This window comes from Nesoenas mayeri, assembly GCF_963082525.1.
Source record: "Nesoenas mayeri genome assembly, chromosome: 1".
In the NCBI taxonomy this organism is placed as follows: domain Eukaryota; kingdom Metazoa; phylum Chordata; class Aves; order Columbiformes; family Columbidae; genus Nesoenas; species Nesoenas mayeri.
This window is the reverse complement of record NC_137541.1, coordinates 119,997,870-120,015,994: the sequence shown is the minus strand read 5'-3', so window position 1 is coordinate 120,015,994 and position 18,125 is coordinate 119,997,870. Positions and strand designations below refer to the sequence as shown.

General features: G+C 38.4%; 1 protein-coding gene across 1 annotated transcript in view; it reads right to left on the bottom strand.

Moving 5' to 3' along the window:
- The window catches only part of DSCAM (DS cell adhesion molecule), a gene marked incomplete at both ends in the record, with an annotated part of 466,714 nt that overhangs the window by 155,442 nt on the left and 293,147 nt on the right, over positions 1 to 18,125 (bottom strand). The window contains 2 exons of the mRNA XM_080345399.1: positions 4,295 to 4,573; positions 17,155 to 17,430. Of these exons, the coding sequence (XP_080201525.1) occupies positions 4,295 to 4,573; positions 17,155 to 17,430 (555 nt within the window). The remainder of the gene's footprint in view (positions 1 to 4,294; positions 4,574 to 17,154; positions 17,431 to 18,125) is intronic.

The window sequence follows — 18,125 nt, the reverse complement described above, 5'->3', positions numbered from 1 at the left end:
ACGTATGGCTTCCATGACAGATTCCTATTATTTCCTTTTTCCTAAAAGTATGCCTAGCAGACCAGGAGTGTGACAAGAAATAAAACAATCAAAATAATAATGATTTATGAGTTTTGGAGAAACCTTTCTAGTTTGCAAATTTTTGAGGCATTTCCAGAGGAACTGCAGACTGGCATCTGGCAGAGCACAATATTTTGAGAAGGAAAACTGTGTTTTCTCTCCCCTGCACTGCCTACCTGCTGTCCCTAGCTGCAGTGAAGGTTGTAGGCTTCTCCCAGTGGCTAATTAATGAACTTTTAAAAGATATTCCATAAACATTAGGAATAACCAAGCCTGCTTTTCTGTGGATTTGTATCTTGTAGTTCAGTACGGACTCCAGTCGGAGCATTTCTTGTGTTTGTAGAAGGGTTTACCCGAGTAGAGTCTCCAATGATTAGTATTGCACTCAGTAAAGATGTTTGTGATCAATCATCTCTTTTCATTAAGTTTTCAGGCTTTCAGCTCCACTGGAGACATTTTGCCCCTTTTCTGATTTGTCTAAAATTGGTCAATAAATTGTGGAGAGAAGTACTGGCAGATCTATGTGTAGAGTGTGTGACTGTCTCATTTCCAGGTCCTCACCAAGAAACCCGTGGCAGAGAGAACTGAGGTTGCCCTAAGATCTTCTTACCCAGGGTTGCACAGATGCTCAAAAACTTTCTCCTCTCACTTGCTTTCAGCAGGAGCCTTCCATCCATACCCTGTGTGATTCTCTGCAAGGAAGCCCTGTGAAAAACTGTCATTTTCCTCTGATTTAAAGCAGAGAATCCAGGGAGAATCCAGCCTTACTGGCCAGGTACTTTTAGGGCTCCTTATTGCCACTTGGTTGCTTTTATGGAGCACAAAATAACAGGAAAATCAGTGAAGATTTACCATAAGATGTCCACAGATTTTAAGAGACCAATGCCTGTTTTTCTTTTGCCATTTAATAGTTCTGGCAAAATGAAGATGCAGCTTGCATTTAGAAAATAATATTTGTAGGAAGAATATAGAAAATACATTTACCAGACTTAAAACTTAACAGAAAAATATGAATGTCAAAAAGTAGCAGACACACGCAATTTCACAGAGAAAGTATTGAGACAAAAAAAATCTCAAATTATGAAGGCAAAGAGTTGACGTTGTTGGATGATTCTGAAGAAATTTGTGTACTCACTTGTAGTTAAAATGTAAGAATAAGGAGCAGACCTGAGTTTCTTTATTCATCTTAAGAATGGACTAGATTTAGATTCTACTTCTGCGTCTACCCATGTACCAAAAAATGGACTCCCACTGATTTTGGAAACATGATAGCCTTCATAATTTTTCAGTCTACTTTTTAAATGAATACAAGGAGATTATAAATAAGGAAAAAGGAACTTTGTGGGGAACAGTCATATTTTCCTTAACTTTCTTCCCCGATTCACTGTCTACTCTCCTATCAAAATGCACACACTTCATATAAATAAGATTCCCAGAACACATCCCTTGACATTTAGGAAAGCCAGCATTTAAGTTTAAAGCACACTGCTGAGAAATTATCACACAATACGGATTAGAAACAAGAGGATTTTAAGTACCATTTCTTCTCCCTTTATTTGGAGAAAAAACACTTACTTGATTTAGAAAAATATTACGTTTCGGCTATATGGCACCTATGAACAAAAATATGAAGAGAGATCAGAAATACTGGATTAAAAGCAGGCAGCTGAAAACCGAGTCTTCACTTAAATGTGTATAGGTCAGGTGGGATGCAGATGAGTGGTGATCAGTGATGACTCTCTGATGGCTGTCTGTCTTCTGACCTGAGTGGGATGAGACAGCTGAAGCAGTTCATTATGAGGGAAAGAGGTCAGTACAAGGTTTTGGCAGAAAATTCAGGTCAAACATCATAGTGTATTTACCCTTTCCCCTCTGAATGAGAACTATTATCCCAGATGCATAAGCAAAATTGATTAAGACTTCACCATCTAAACTGATACAGAAAGAGGAGATAGGAGAGAGGCTTAAATAAGGCTCCTGCAGAGCACTAGTTGGGCAGGCAGATAAGCAAGAGAGTAAGAATGAAGTAGCCCTCATAACTTCAGCCCTCATGAGTCACAGGACCAGGACTCTAGAGGCTTCAAGCCTCTGGGTAAAAGAGAGTGAAAAGCTACCCTCTGTCATGCCCATGGGTTTATAAGGATGCCCTTCACCCACACGTACCCAAGACCTGTCATGCCACTGCTGGGTCAGAGCCCTCATCAGGATGTGCGATTAGAGCAGCAACACACAAGGGGAAAATGGAGGTGTTGGTGTCAGTGATGTGAAAAGGGTACAAGAGCAGGCTCACCAAAACTCCTCCCCTGAACATGGTGGGAAAATGAATTAATGCCAAACAAGGCAGCAAGAAGCAGCTGTGTCCAGAAGAGGATTTGCCCACTGAGAGCAGGAGGCAGGGATGTTGCAGTCCAGGCAAGGCAGGGAGAGCAGGGACAGAGTTAGGGGGGAAAGCAGGACTTGTTACCGTCAGAGCAGAAATACCCACATGTGGGCTCACTTGTGCTGTGATAACCTCATGGATCTCAGTGATGAAAAAAAGACAGTGTTTGCAGAGAGATAGTTTTCAGTGGTACTACCTGTGTCAACTTTTTTTTTTTCTCTGTTTCTGAAGATCATCCTATAAACCCTGTTTTGATGAAATGCCTGCAGGAACCTATACAGAGTTGCTAAAGTGATTAAATACCGTTACTTCAAACACTGAGTATAATTGCAAATCAGGTACAATCTTAGCTATTATTAGATACAGCATTTCTGCATAGGGCAGACATAAACAGTGGACTGTCATGATGGGAGGTTGTCAACTTTTCCTTCTAAAGGAAGCGAGAAGGTGAAGAAAATCTTTTACTATTAGGATGATGGATAGGTTTCAAATCTAACAGAACAGCTTAGAAAAAGAATAATTACATGCATGTAGTTAATTAAACCACTTAATTTAAGAATTGCTGAATAGATGGGGAAAGTAGTAAACATCTGTACTGAATAACACAAGATTAAAAGCAGTCTTTTTTAATAATTACAATTATATTAATATTAAAGCTTGTGAAAAAGTGTTGGGGCTATTTGCTGCTGAGTTTTGGTAATGTTAGCATAAAAAAATAAGTATGCACATTCTGTAAGTGAAAAACTAAGGAATAATCCATTAAAGATACCCTTTGGACAGTGGAAATAATTGACTTAAAATGAAGAGTTGTTCAGAAAGTTTTGCTTCAGTTGATTTTTTAAGGGAGAAAAAAAGCCTGGAAATGATGGCAAAAAACCTTGAATGGTTTTAAGATTTATCTCAATAAACTTATGAAGGGATATAACATGTAGTGATCTGCAACAGGCAGAAATAACCACAGTCACTTGTAATACTACAGCATGTGCCACCGTCCTCTGAGGAGTCTAATGGCTTGATAGCGAGAAGGAGAGATGGTGAAGAGGGAAAAGTATAAATATTTTATCTAAAAAAAAAAAAAGAAAAAGAAAAAGAAAATTTCAAACACCTTGAAAAGCTTCCAAAAAAAAAAAAAAGGAAGCCATTTAGTTTTGTTGAAGTTTTGCACAGTAAGTTTGAAAATGTATCAGAAGGCATAATCTCTAGGGAACTTGGCTAAGGTGTGACACGAAAGGTAAAAGCTATTGAAGGCAAGGTATCTTTCTAAAAGATCTTTTCCAAATAAAAGTGTTTACTTACTGAAACTATATTAATCTTTATTTCAAAGCAAAATGTTGTGAAGTCAGGATGAGCAAATAAATCATGCTAAGTGCATAATAAATACAAATAAGAAAAAGAACACCAACATGGTAACAGGGGAATCTTTTCCCCCTGAAGCCAACATCAATGCTTTGCTTTTTTAATTGACATAATATTATATGAGAGACTGATCTAGGAAAAAAAAATAAAAATAAAAAGTGAACAATCAGGCTACAGCAATAACAGAGAAGAATTTGATACTGTTTCAAAGGTTTGATTCCAATGAATGGACTTGTGCCTCACAAAATTTTCCAGGAAGTCGGTCCTATGCCTCCCCCATCCACCCCATGTACTCCAGTGTTGTTGATTAGTTTTGAGACTTTTAGATAGAAAAGACATATTAGTTTCTGTGCTTCATTGCTCTTTGTGCTCTCTATTACGAAAAGAGGGATTACCATATTTTCCTGGGTTTTATACTTCCCGTCAAACAGATGTCATTACAAAATACTGATGAATTCCATTTAATTGGTGCCCTTCAAACTAATTACATCTACTTACCTCTCACAATTAATTGGCTTTGGTGCTCCACAGCTGCTGCATCATTTCTAGCTATACAGGTATAATTCCCATTATGCATCAGTGAAAGATTAGAAATCCTTAAGGAGCTGGTGAAGTCGATGTTGTCAATCGTCACCCCGAGGCTGGCTGGGATGGGCCTGCCGTCCTTCTGCCAGGTGATTGTGATGGGCAAATCTCCGGAGACCACCACACAGGGAATGAAGACCCGTTGCCCAATGGAGAATCTCGGAAACTCAAAAGGCTGAATAAAAGGGGGAACTGAAACAAAAGAGGAAAGAGGAGCTATTGCAGTTGCAGTCTCATTTCTGAAAATAATACAATGGAACAGATGTGCACCACCTTCAATAGCCATAGAGCACTGTTTAGCTAAAGAAACCATGTGTTTTGCAAATACCTTTTTTTCCTTGACTACCCAATGCATAAGCAGAGATCACATACAGTGAAATCCCTGGCTTCTAGAGACACCAGACACCACTGGCAGATTCCTGCAAGAGTACTGAATACCTCTGAAGAAATCACACTGCCATCTGGTGACTCTCTGGGTCTTTGACCAGTGGTCTTGCCTGGACACTCCAGGAAGAGCTCAACAGGGCCTTACTTAGGGTTACAGAATAAACCTGGAAGAGGCTCCAGCTTTGCCTCTGGAACATGATAAAAGGGAGTGTAAACTTCTGTAACTGCGCCTGGCACTTATTTCTTGCTGTTTCAAATCACAATTCTTAATGAGATTGGGTAGAGGTATGAAGTGAAACACATATGCAGTACTTCTAGTGCAGCAAATTAAGTTAAAACTGATTGCTGAACACAGGGCCACTACAACACATAAACTATCAAGCTGGTATTTAGTTCCTGGTAAGCATATTTGGCTTGGCAAATATTTTTTCTTTTTTCTTTTTTTTTTTTTCCACTTATTATTCTGTGGCTTATCTCCCCCCACCAAAAAAAAAAAAAAAAAAAAGGCAAACTAACAAAACAAAACAACAACAAACCCAACAACAAACCACATGAAAGAAATACTCATATTTTCTACCATCTTGAAGAATTTCACTTCTTAGAAAACATTTTGGTTTTAGGTGTTTCTAATAAAAACAAAGGAAACAGTGCATTGGTTTCAATAAACAAAACAGGGATTAATGGGCATGCCTCAATCTCTCCAAGTTGTGGTCGCAACATTTACTAGTAATTTGCTAAACTGAGAATCAAATACCCACCCAGATGAAGGAACTGACATCTGCTCCTCAGGGGAACACTCTAACAGCCAGGGCATGGATCTAATACTGGTTTCTATCAATCACTCCTGAAAAGATTATAAAACCAACTTTGCAAGCAGTACTCAAATGCTCATTTATCAAAAGAGAAGGTTCCTAGAGGTTATGTGTCTTAAACATAGGAGTGTATTTTCCTACTCTTGCCTGAGAGATTATTTATATGTACTCTGTAGTATATTGGAACATCTTTAACTGGAAAGATTGAAGGATACCCACAGCAGAACATTTATACTGCTGTATATTAGCTAGCTTCAGAAGAAAATGGAGCTGGTGGCTTTATGTAATTGTATTTCTTTTGTCCTTTCTCCCTTTAGAAAGTCTAAGCCTGTGTTTTCCCCAGAACTAAAGCAGAAAAGAAGCAGAAAAACTCTTCAAAGTGGTTGAAATGTATACCAGCCCACTGACTTCCCCAACAGCATTTTCACCAGTGTCCTATTTCTGGGATGCAGGTGTAGGTATTAGTGACCATTACTATGGTAGTTCAATGTATTCCTTCAGATTCTTGCATATGTTGGCTGCTTGTCCATCAGGAGTAAGAAAGTTTATCATTAAGGAAGTGACACCAAACCGCGCAAAGGGCAAAGGCATCATTCAAAGGCATGTTCAAATGCTTGTGTACATGCATATCATTGTGCACAAACCACAGAATCACAGAATGTTAGGAACTGGAAGGGACCTCGAAGGATCATCTAGTCCAATCCCCCTGCCAGAGCAGTAACACCTAGATGAGGTTACACAGGAAGGCGTCCAGGCAGGTCTTGAATACCTCCAGAGTAGGAGACTCCACAACCCCCCTGGGCAGCCTGTTCCAGTGCTCTGTCACCCTCACTGAGAAGAAGTTTCTTCTCAAATTTAAGTGGAAGCTTTTGTGTTCCAGTTTGCACCCATTACCCCTTGTCCTATCATTGGTTGTCACTGAGAAGAGCCTGGCTCCATCCTCGTGACACTCACCCTTTATACATCTGTAAACGTTAATGAGGTCACCCCTCAGTCTCCTCTTCTCCAAGCTAAAGAGACCCAGCTCCCTCAGCATTAACTCCACTGTTTCTGGCATAGCCATGATGCCATTTGATCAGGAAAAGTTATGACCATGCACAGCTACCACAGAGAGCTAACATCAGGTGCAGGGTATCACAACCCATCCTTACAGGCTTTCCCTGGCTTCTTCTGAGAGTGCCTTGCTCTCTGCAGCTGTGAGAAGTGCTGATGCAATCAATTTTTCTCACACCATGTAATACCTTTTCCTGATCTGCAAATCACTAAAACCTGTCCTGTTGTGTTTTGAAAATCTGGTAGATTAGGCATGCAGAAAAAAGAAACGTGGTATGAATTACTATTTGAACACTGAGCACTGAGCACTGGAAATTAACTGTTTTTTCATTTGGTGACCCACTGTCACAAAGTGAGGCAAAATGCCTACCTGTCTCCTGTAATCACCTTAGCACAGCTAATGCATTCACACGACGTATTTCAGTAAAAGGCCGGATTTTTCTTAGCATTTATTGACAAGAGGTTTATAAGTGGGAATGAGAAATTTTTAGAATGAGGCTGTCAAAAGGTTTTGACATAATCTTTTCCCTTGATGAGTACAAATATCTGCTAAATGCCAGGTGCCCCTCTCTCCCCCTCGCTTACTGTGTTGGCTAGGGCATTTCTACCCAAACCCTTCTATTAATCTTGGGCATCATCACTGAAAGATATGCTAAAATTCACAACAGGCTAGCAAATTGCTTCTGTATATTCTACTGAGCGTATAACAAATTTGAACCAATCTTTCACAACCAAAATGATATCACAAGTCAGACAACATATTGCTCAATGATTATTATGTGCATCCTCACTCTCTGTCTTGCTGATGAAGAAGACAGGGAGCAAGATTAGGTCACACTGAAGTATTTTTCAGAAAGTATTGATCTGCAAGACTGCATTTACCAACTCTAAAATTTAAGTAGCAGCCTGCAGAGCATTTCAGAAATAGGCTAAAATATTTATAGACAGCACATTTTCCCTCTACTCAGGTCTTTCAGATACAGAGGAAATCAACATTTCTTTCTGCTTCATAAAATATAATGTATATTCAACCTGCAGCAGCTTGCAGTCCTGACAAGGAGCTTATTTGGAAAACCAGTGTGTAATTTAAAATCTGTTCTTAAAAAAAGTAAATAGTCTAGCAATAACTTTGAAGTATGGAACAATGTTTTTTCAGTTACAGTATTTACAATAATGGACTGAAAAGGTAGTTGAAGAAGGGAACAATCACAAAAAATCACTTATTAAAAACATAGACTAAAACACACCTGAAGTTGGATGAGTAATTTCTGAAATACAAAGGTTGCTATATACACTTATATCTATCTTTGAAGTAAAAAGTTGATCTATATCTCTGACAAAATAAAACAACAAGCTTGATTAACCAGCATGTGGTGGTGCTTTTTTTTTTTTTTTTGTAAACTAAATCTGTAGGATTGCCAAAAAGCACTGAAAATAGAAGAGGTATGTATACTACTTTATCTCTAAGAGAAAAATGTAACAGTAGGACAGATATACTTAAAATTTATTTAAAATATTTCAAAATGTGTTGAAAAATATTCTTTCCCAATACATAGCTTTAATTTGACCATATTTCAGAGCTTGCATTTGATTTTTTTTGGTGAAATTACGGTATTTAGTATATAAGCTGCTACATGTTGACTATATAGACAGAGGGCTGTATGTGTATGCATGTTTGTGTATGTGGAAGGGATGTTTCTTCATCTACCCACAGCAGGCAAAAGACTGAAAATCTCTGCTGCATGGCAGTGATGCTCAGTGTCTTGGGAATGCTTTATTGATGAGTGCTTGAATTAAGTGTCTATTTAAGAAGAGGAGCATGGGCCAGCCTCATTAGTGCTAATGTAGGAAGATTTAAATTATGTTTTTGTGCCCTAGCAAGGTCTCTTTTGCCTCTGGGAGATTACAGTAAAGGAGGGCAAGGAGGATTTCCACGCCGCTCTCCATTAGCAGAGGGACATCCTTAATTTCTTGCCCTCCGTTCCATGGGAGTTATGTTGGAAGAAACTGCTGAGATGATTCACTAAAACAGAGTATCCTGCAGATAGCCTGTCTCCTGCAGCAGCCTTGTGAACAGTGTTCCTCTACTATGGCTCTGCACTGTAAAATGAAAGTCAACCTCTGCTCTGCCTTTAGAAATGGTTCCCTAATGCATTTTCTTGCAACAGAACTGTTGCAGAAGCTGTGCCTACAATATAAAATACTTTTGGCAATGAATACTCACAACACAGGTACATCGGCTGATGCTCAGTGGCAACCAGACAACTATGTACCCTCTTAAGGCAGCCATGTGACTCTAGATTTCGTGCACTGGGAGTGCAAAAGCCAAAACTGTTTTGTCTCTGCAAAAACTCTAGTCACGCTCCAGTCACTTGTAAATTTTCTCAGCCATTTATTGTTTCTCCTAAACAGCTCCATCCCTTGTGGGTGATGGTCTGAGCAATTGCACACAGTCACTGAAGCACTGGATTCTTCTGCTTCTTTCCTGTAGATACCGAGCCTTATCAGTAGAGCATGTCATTCATTGAACTATCTGCTAATGACATGTACTGAGCCCAGCCTCATACCATGTTTCCTCATTGTGTGTTAATGTATCCTGTCTTGAAAAGAGAGAATACCATTATATTCTTCAGGACATTCTGACTGTATGCATGGAAAAAAAAAAAAAAAAAAAAAAAAAGAACCAAACTAATCCTGCAATCCCTCTGCTGTTGCACAACATTTCCCTCTATTTGTAGGTTCATTAGTTACCAAAATTAAGCCTGTATTCCAACATCTTCAATATCTTACCACAACAAGCTGCAGTAATTTGTCAGGAGCTGTTGCCAAGTGTGGCAACAAACGCTGTGGTGTGTATTCCCCAGGGGAGCTTAAGAAAGAAGCTTCACCCTTTGCCTTAGTCCCCACTTCTCTCTCCTTCAATGCAATACTGGTAGCTCACAGGGTCCCTGATGCTGTTCTGGGAGGTTTTCCAAAATAAGAAAGGATGTAAAATGTTGTGTAGAAACCGAGTGCTTTTGTGTCATTCTCATCTACCTGTTGAACAACGTCCTTTCAGCCTCCATTGTGAGAGGAAAAGTTCATGCCCTTATCATATGAAGCACCCTGCAAACATAGGACGGTGGGAAGCTCAGTTCCCTGTCCAAGGAGATGCATTTGCTATTTATTTTTAAAAGAAAAATAACAAAACAAAAAAAATCAACAAACAAACAAACAAACCCCCAAAAAACTCTTTACTCATTTAAAGATAAGATAGAAGCTGCAGGAGTATATTAACACAACAAGCAGTTACCTTCATTGTTCAAGTGCCTCCTGAGGAAAAGCCTCATTTGTAGGCTATGTATCCAGAAGCACTTAACAGTTATTTTTACTATGCTTTTGGAACCTGGTCCAGAGCTATTGCCATTGTTTAGCCCCTAGATGATCTAAAGGTATCTTTGTCCTCAGGTAACACCGTGAAAAGTTGAAACCAACAATCACTGTATCCAAAAGTTCCAGATTTAGATGAGAGAGAATTTTAACTGAATGAACTCTGGCTCTGAAAATCATTCCCATGAGTAGTTTGACCTGTCTCACACTAGCTGCCCTTTCACCTTTATCCCAGGACTATACATAAGCAGCTGTTTTTATATCATCCTTCAGTTTCCATAGGGTTGATCCTGTCTTGTTTTTGCATGCTGTTTATTATACATAATGATTTGAAATTAGGCCAGCATACTCCAGACCCATGCTGCCATGTGCATGCACACAGTCTTGCTTTATATTTGTACTTCCTATATGCACTTACACATACACTGCTAATAGCTCACACTAACTTGATGCAGTAAAGTGCTTAAAAAGTTAAGAAAAAATTTAACAAATGCATAAGAAAGTATTTCAAATATAATTGACAAAATACATACAAAAGCAAGAAAATGCTTTCTTCCGGAACCGAAGTAAGTAAAGCTGCATTTTAAGAGAGAGAAGTGGGCTAGCTTTTGATAAACCCAAGCATGACATACAGATACTCTTGAACTCCTTTGCTGAGGCTCTTACTCAAGTATTAAGGCTCATATCATACTGTTTACATAATTCAAAAATAAACATATCCATACATCAACTTAAATTGTGTTTGAAATATATAAGACCGTGCACAAACCTAGTGAGTTTTATTTTAGATTTAAGTTAAAAGGCTTATATTTGTATATACTAATTCCTCATCTTGAAGACTAGGTTTGTAATGAAACAACTTTAACGTACATTTTTGGGTGACCATTATCTGCAGTGTCAGAGGTGAAGACTTTAGGAGGACAGTATATTCTAAGTGTACTGCTACAAAATAAGACACTTGACTGCAGCATCCACATGACACTTGGGAGCTTTTAAAGAATGTAAGTCAGCTATTTAAGGTAATTCTAACCTTGAGTTGTTGTGTGTTGAATGGCAAAAAATTTACACAAACCTGTCCAGTCTCACAAATTGAATACCAGACTGTTTCAGTCTTTTGTTCAGGTACTTTCAAGGGTTAAATGCTGGGGTTTTAACATGAGAGATATCACTACCAAAGTGAATGTTCCTTAAATCAGACCGCTGCCACTGCTTGCTCCCCATAACAAGTCCCCATGCTCATCATGTGACCCAACAATGACTGTTAAGTGGATTTTTGCAGGATCTTTTGCGTGACTAGACATTCTCATCCATCTTCACCATATGGCTCTTGCGTGATTCCTGCATATGACAACTCCAGTCACTTCTAGAGATATTAATATTTCTTCCCGAAGAAGTTGCAACAAGCTTGGAGGGACGCACAAAAATATTGCATGGGAGAGTGAAAGAAAAGAAGGAAGTAATACAATGAAAGAAGTATCTGAAGGACATCAAGACCAAAAGTTTTTTCTGACTCAAATTATTGGCAAGATTCAGTCAGTAGGACAGATAAGTTATGTCTTAGATATGTGCACGAAACTGAATTCACACTTGCCATAATCCATGACACAGACTAAAGCATAAACAGATCAGCAGATTAGTTTGATGATGGCATGCCCCATGGTCCCAAGAAACTTTGAAAGTTTTCTCCTGATGTTTTTTTCCCTTTTGTGCCTGTATATTTTTAACTATCTAAACCAGCCCTCCCTGAACTATTCTGCAATACAAATTGGCCAACAACTTATATATTAGAAAAATCTGGATACTTCCCAGGAAAGATGAGGAGAATCTATTCAAATAATTGCAATACGAAATTATGTAGAAATAACCCATGTTTGGTTTTCTTGTTTTCTAAAAAGAAACAGTCTGGTGCAATTCTATTACATGCTTCACAACAGGTGAAGTGCTATTACTTTGGCATAAGGCAATGAGAAACCTTCTAAATCAATGAGATACATAAGCTTTACAAGATCAGAAACAGTCCTTTTGAACGCCGCATTTTTATTTTAACGATGCTGCACCCTTTCCTCTCAGGGGTTTCTTTTCCAATTAATTTCTGTTGGAGAAGTGTGAATAGCAGCAGGCTGTTTACATGAGAAGTGTGTCCCATGAGACTGATGAAAAGAAAATTATCACTTACTACTGATGGCTTTTACTGCAGCTGGGAAAACTATTACTATAAATTACATAATAAAAGAAAGCAGATAATGACTCATTTCTGTTTTTAAAATGCTTTGAGATCTCCTAAAATGCTGTAGAAGAGATACTGTTATTATTATTTTACCATCATGCCACTTGAAGGGTTGTTTTTCAATGTAAATATGAAACTTACAGATAGGATAGGTAATATAACCTCTTTCTTTATTTGCCAATACTTCTCATTATAAGGCTATTTTTGTTTGCTTGCAGTTTGACTTCTGTTTAGATAGTATTTTTCCAGGCCAGGTGTCTGGCTCAGTCTGAGTTGTTTCAGCTGGGAAGTTTCAGCTACAACTGTTTGGCCATTTCCAAGAACAAGGTGCGAGAGTGGAAAAACAGGGATGCAGTATATATTGATCCTACCATAAAAGTAAAGAAAAATCATCATGAGAATCTGAGAAGTTCCATCTGCCCTACCGTTAGCAGCATGGATTTCAGGTTTTGCAGGTGATGGCACTAGTATCAGACATTCTTGCTGTCCTTACAAAAAGTACTCATAAGGTTGACCACAATTTGCAGTCTGAGCAAAAGCAAGTAAATAAATAGACAAAACCACCACAGTTACCAGATCCAGAGAAGAAATTTTCCAGTGACTAACAGCTTGGGCAAAGATTAGCTGGAGAAGATTGAGGAGGACAGTTCATACTTAGGAGGAATTAACACAAAACTCTACATATTCTACAGAATATTCTTCTCCTTAGGATGTCTGACTTCAGCAGTCCTCTGCTGTCAGTAGATGTATACGAACCCCACTGGCAAACCACTACATCTGGGCCAAATACAGAGTAAGAAACTAGCACTGTTAAGAATAATTCTGTTCTTGGCAAAGACCTATGCAGTATCCTTAGCAAGGCTAATCTCAATGATTACTTCTGAGGATGGCAGTAACTACTATTTCCAGTTTGGAGGAGGAGAAGGAAAAGAGGTTCATTTTACTTTACAAATAAAATAAATAAATAATTTTTTAAAAAAGCTAAAAAGAAAATTGCATTTAACACAGGCCAAAGCAAAACATGTTGAAAGAGTATTATTACAGTTACAAAGGCAAGTGGTCAACAGGTATAAAATCCCAGAAATTAAGCTTGTAAGTACATTTGTAGCCTCCTCCCCATTAGGTATGCATTGCAGGGTGAATAGTTTTCGTGTTTTGGTTTTTTTTTGTCAGAACTGAGGACTGGCCAATTTATTTGTCTAAATATAAAAATAATAATGCCAAGATGGCCTGATTTCCAGAAAGCTCTGTTAGGGCTCAGGCACAGTTCCAACAGAGCTATGTCTGCCAAGTAGAAACCTGCATATTTTCCTGGCAGCTTATCCACTCAGGTCCCACCAGCCAGTTTATGGGACTGCTAGCTTCCAAGATGCCGTTTTTGAAACAGAGACAAAGGACAGGCAAGGGATGATAAGGGGTGGCATGTCACATCTCTGTGGGACAGAATGACCTGGAGTCTACAGATCTCTGAGGTAGGTGGCTATGCAAACAAGGGTACCAGTTATTACTGAAAAATGAGACAACTGATTTTGTGTGGTGTTTAATTGATTCTTCCAGTCAGTAATGCAAAGAAATCACTGACCTAAGGTCAAATAGCGTGTAACTGCCCAGCTCCCAAGCTTTTGGTTTTCTGACAGTCTGCCAGGTGGGAGGCTGCACAGCAAGGCTCTACAAGCCCCAACTCTTGGGCTCTCAGGCAGCCAGGATTTAGTTTTGAAGTTGTTGTCAATAATTTTTCTGTTCTCCTGAGATCTTACAGTGATTTCTGAAGAATGTCCTCGAGATTTTGCTTTCATTCGGATGTTCGTAAATCTCAAAATTCTCTATGGTCTCTATGTTATGTTCAGCCTCTTGTATTTAATTACATGCTCATACTGTTGCGTATCTGTATTTGGATGCTGCTTTTAGCAAGTCTTTGTTCAAGACAGAACAAGGATGCTTCATATACTTTAGAGTTTGGAAAGTGGTCAGTAAATGTGGTAGAAGACTGCAAAAAAAAAAGTCCAGTTTTATGCATAATGCAGACAGATACTGCCCTGTAGAACCAAATTCTGCATCCACCTTTGTCACAGATCTCTCAGGTAATTTTACTAAATTTGTATTTCCCAGGATGTTACTCAGCTGGGTGATGTGAGTGATCTGAAGAAGGAAAACGTACTCTCAGAAGCAACATCATTTTAATGGAAATAGAGCTTTGAACATGCTATATAACAAGTAAACTTGAAAAATCAAGCTGTGGGCTTCTGAAATTGAACATACAAACATTTGTGGATACTTTAAAGTTCAGTCTATGCCTCAGCTGCTATTTGCCAATATGCTCCTGATCACCCAGGTGGGTTTTAAAAATGAATGCATTGTTTCTGAAACACTTTGATACCACAGAGATTATAATCTCAGAAAAGCTCATGAGGAAATTGATAATTATGTCTTCAGAATTGAACATGGAGGAAACAAAATACCAAGTAACCACTTATTGAGTATCATCTCTTCTGAATCACCCTCCGGATGGCTGATTTGAGGTGACCCAGGAAGCTTGTAGCAGAAGTGAGAACAAAGGACTCGTGATGTTGAAAGTGACAATAGTTATCCCTCTGTTTCTTTGGATAAGAAATAAATATACTGATGTCATGAGAAACTGAATTATAAATAAGGAGATGTAGGCACTGATATTAACCCCCTTATAATTTCATACTTCCGAGCACTTCAAACCTCTAGTGCACAAGCTGGGCTTATTTTATATTTCTCGGAATCAAACATAAGTGTCTGAAAACTCAGCACCTTAACTTTGGAATCTATAAAAGGGAAAGACAGCAAAACCAATATTTTGAAGCAACAGGCCACTTTTAATTGTCTGTTAATATGTTAGATAAAATCACTATGCAGTTATGGAAGAAAATAATACACAGCCATCTAAAAAAACACCATGGCAATGCTGACTTCTGGCTATGATAGCAGAACCTTGAGAATTGTTCAGGCCTGACATACAAACCTCACCTTTGACATTTTGGGCTTAGCATATGAGGACAGGATATTAACCATTTTTTTAAATGTCTCGTCAAGGCCAGGGCACACTGAAGTAGCCAGGACACTTAGTAGTCAATTTTGGCAACTCCAGACCAATAGATATGAGCCACACTGACATGTGTGCTTTGCACATGCTACAGATCAGTTTTCACACTGCAAATTGCACTGCTCTGATGCATCTGCCTTGTGGAGCAAATGCAGGATGAGGCTGTATCACAGATGCAGCAGCAGTTTGGCCTACTGGCACTTTTCATATGTGCCACATGTTTATGCAAGTACTCGCAGTCACTGTTCGAGATTTCTGACTACCAATGGCCTTGGCAGTGGAATATCCAGAAATACAGTAGAATCCCTTCAAGGAAGTCAAATAATTGACAAAAGCTATAGGTCAATCAAAAGTGACAGAGCTGAAAATCTGCTTTTTGTGGGAGGAATTTTTGAGTTTGAAATTGTAACCTAATGGGAAAAACAAACAAACAAACAAAATGAAAAGTATTGCACCTGAGGTACCAATCAGTATGATCTAATTTCCCAAGCTGTAAAGATAGACTACTGTATTTTTTTTTTTTTTTTTTGTCTGGCTACATTAATTTTGATAGTCATTGGAAGAATTGTATCACTTAGGAGGCAGTGTTCCCCATTAGATTTACCATGGTGAACTGCTAGGGCAACAGCAAGACAATTTCTTATCTGGTATTCAGTTCCTAAACTACATCAAGAGATCTGTGATAATGTCATAAAGTCAAGCAAGGTACTGCATACATGAAAAGAAATGTTGAAATTAGCTTTTTATGCTGCAGTGTATGACCAGTGCCTGTGACGGTCTCAAGTGTGTGAGATATCATGCCTTTCAGAGTTCAAATTGCTAGTGGCTTAAATTTAATCCCCTAACCTCTTGAAATAACTAGCAATTACATCACTCCAGAATGAAAACAAGAAAGGGCTAAACAAACAGAAGAGGAAGAAGTTAAAAGATCAGATGTCTGTAACAAAGTTATTTTACTTTACTGTTGTTCTTTGTGTCTTATCTGAGAATAGATATAGAAATCAAGCTTCCTTTGCTTCTCTCCTCTTCCCCCATAAAAAGCCCAGAGAAAGTTTCTAAGAACTTAGGGAACAGTGAAATTATACCTCAATTCCTTCTACAGGTTCACATGAAGTGCACTATTCAGTGACCTCATTGCTCAAAAGTATGCATTACTGCAATCAGTTTTTCTGTCTTTTGTGCCCTTGTGAATAGGTTTGAATATTACCAATGTCAGAATAGTCAGAATACAATGCTAAAAAAATTCCTGTTCTCATCTATTGCTGAAGTCTTTTAGGTCTGTCATCTGAACATCTTTGTTTGGGACTATTTGAAGCATCCTATTAGAATTTCAAGTCACATTTATTTACAGTGCTACTTTTCTAAGCATCAAGAACACTCAGAAAAGCACATTTAATAAGAGGAAATCAAGTTTAATGCTTTTCTTTTCTATCTCAGCTTATTGGTAGACACACATAGGTTAAAATTCACATCTTATTTTTTAAAAGCTGGGAAGTCAATGGCTAATGAAAATGTTAAATTTGTCATCCAGCAGAGAGTCACCAGTGAAACCTAGGTAACAAAATATTAATCTACTGAGTTGTTGTAGTGAAAACTGCTCATAGATAGCTTGATTCTGCAAGGCTTCCACTTAGAAAGCAATGCTTTGCTAGCTGAACAAAGGAGGGTAAAAGTCAAGAGCGAACAAGACACAGTGACTGATTAGCACCTATGTCATCATTAAAAATAAACACAAATATGGACTAACCTTAAGTGCTCATTATCTAACTGCCTGCACAATCCTTTTTGTGCAGTTCTGCATTTCTATAAATGATACAGCTATTAGCTTGGATCTGGTCTTCTAAGTCAGCCTCACCTTTTACTGTCACGTGCACACTCTGGCTGGTGGACAGCTGCGGTTGAACAAGTACATTGCACGTGTATTCGCCTTCGTCTACTTCCTTCTGCACATCTGAAAGTTTCAGTGTCCCATTGTTCTCAAATGCCACTTGGCGATGGTTAAATGGTAGCAGGTTAGAGTTCTTGTACCACTTGATGGAGTAATACGGGTAGCCGATCACACGGCAGTGGATGTAGGTGTCCCGTCCAGCTATTGCTGTGATGTTCTTCATTGGTCGAATGCTTGCTGGTCCTAGAAAGAGAAAAAGAAACTCCTGAAAACAATTTAAAGGCATATTTACTTGAGGAAACATGCGTATAATCTTTCTGAATATACAAAAGTTAAGGAGTTACAGATGTGACTCACACAACATTTCTTAGAATTTGACAGTTTTTGCTTTTAAGAGCTACTTAAGCAGTTTCCCTAATCTTTATATGCTCTAGTTTTTCCTTACCCTGAGGCATATGTATTAATTGTGTGGGGATATATGTTTGCATTTTCCAACATTCGTTTGATAAAATTTTTGCTGCATTAAAATCAAAAGGCTGAGGATGATTTAATTAATATGAAATACCATAACTGATACAAAGCTAGAAACCTGTTATACATGAGAACACTGACAAAGTTAGCTTTTTAAATTGTATATAAAGTATAATTCCATGAGGATGGGTATTATGCCACGTAGAGCTAGAAATACAAGCTAAAGTACTCTATATATGAATAACTACAATGAATGTCGGTCAAGTAAAGGAGAAAAGGAAAGGAAAAAGCCCCATGCATAGCAGGACTAAAGTAAGGAAACCGTATACTAATGAGGACTATAGGAAAAATTAGCTATAGAACACAAGCCAAAGTGTTCTTCCAACGTTTTACCATACCATACACTTTTTAGATGGGGCTGGAGAGGCAAGGTGGGAAAAGAGAGGGAGGAAGAAAAGGAGAGGAAA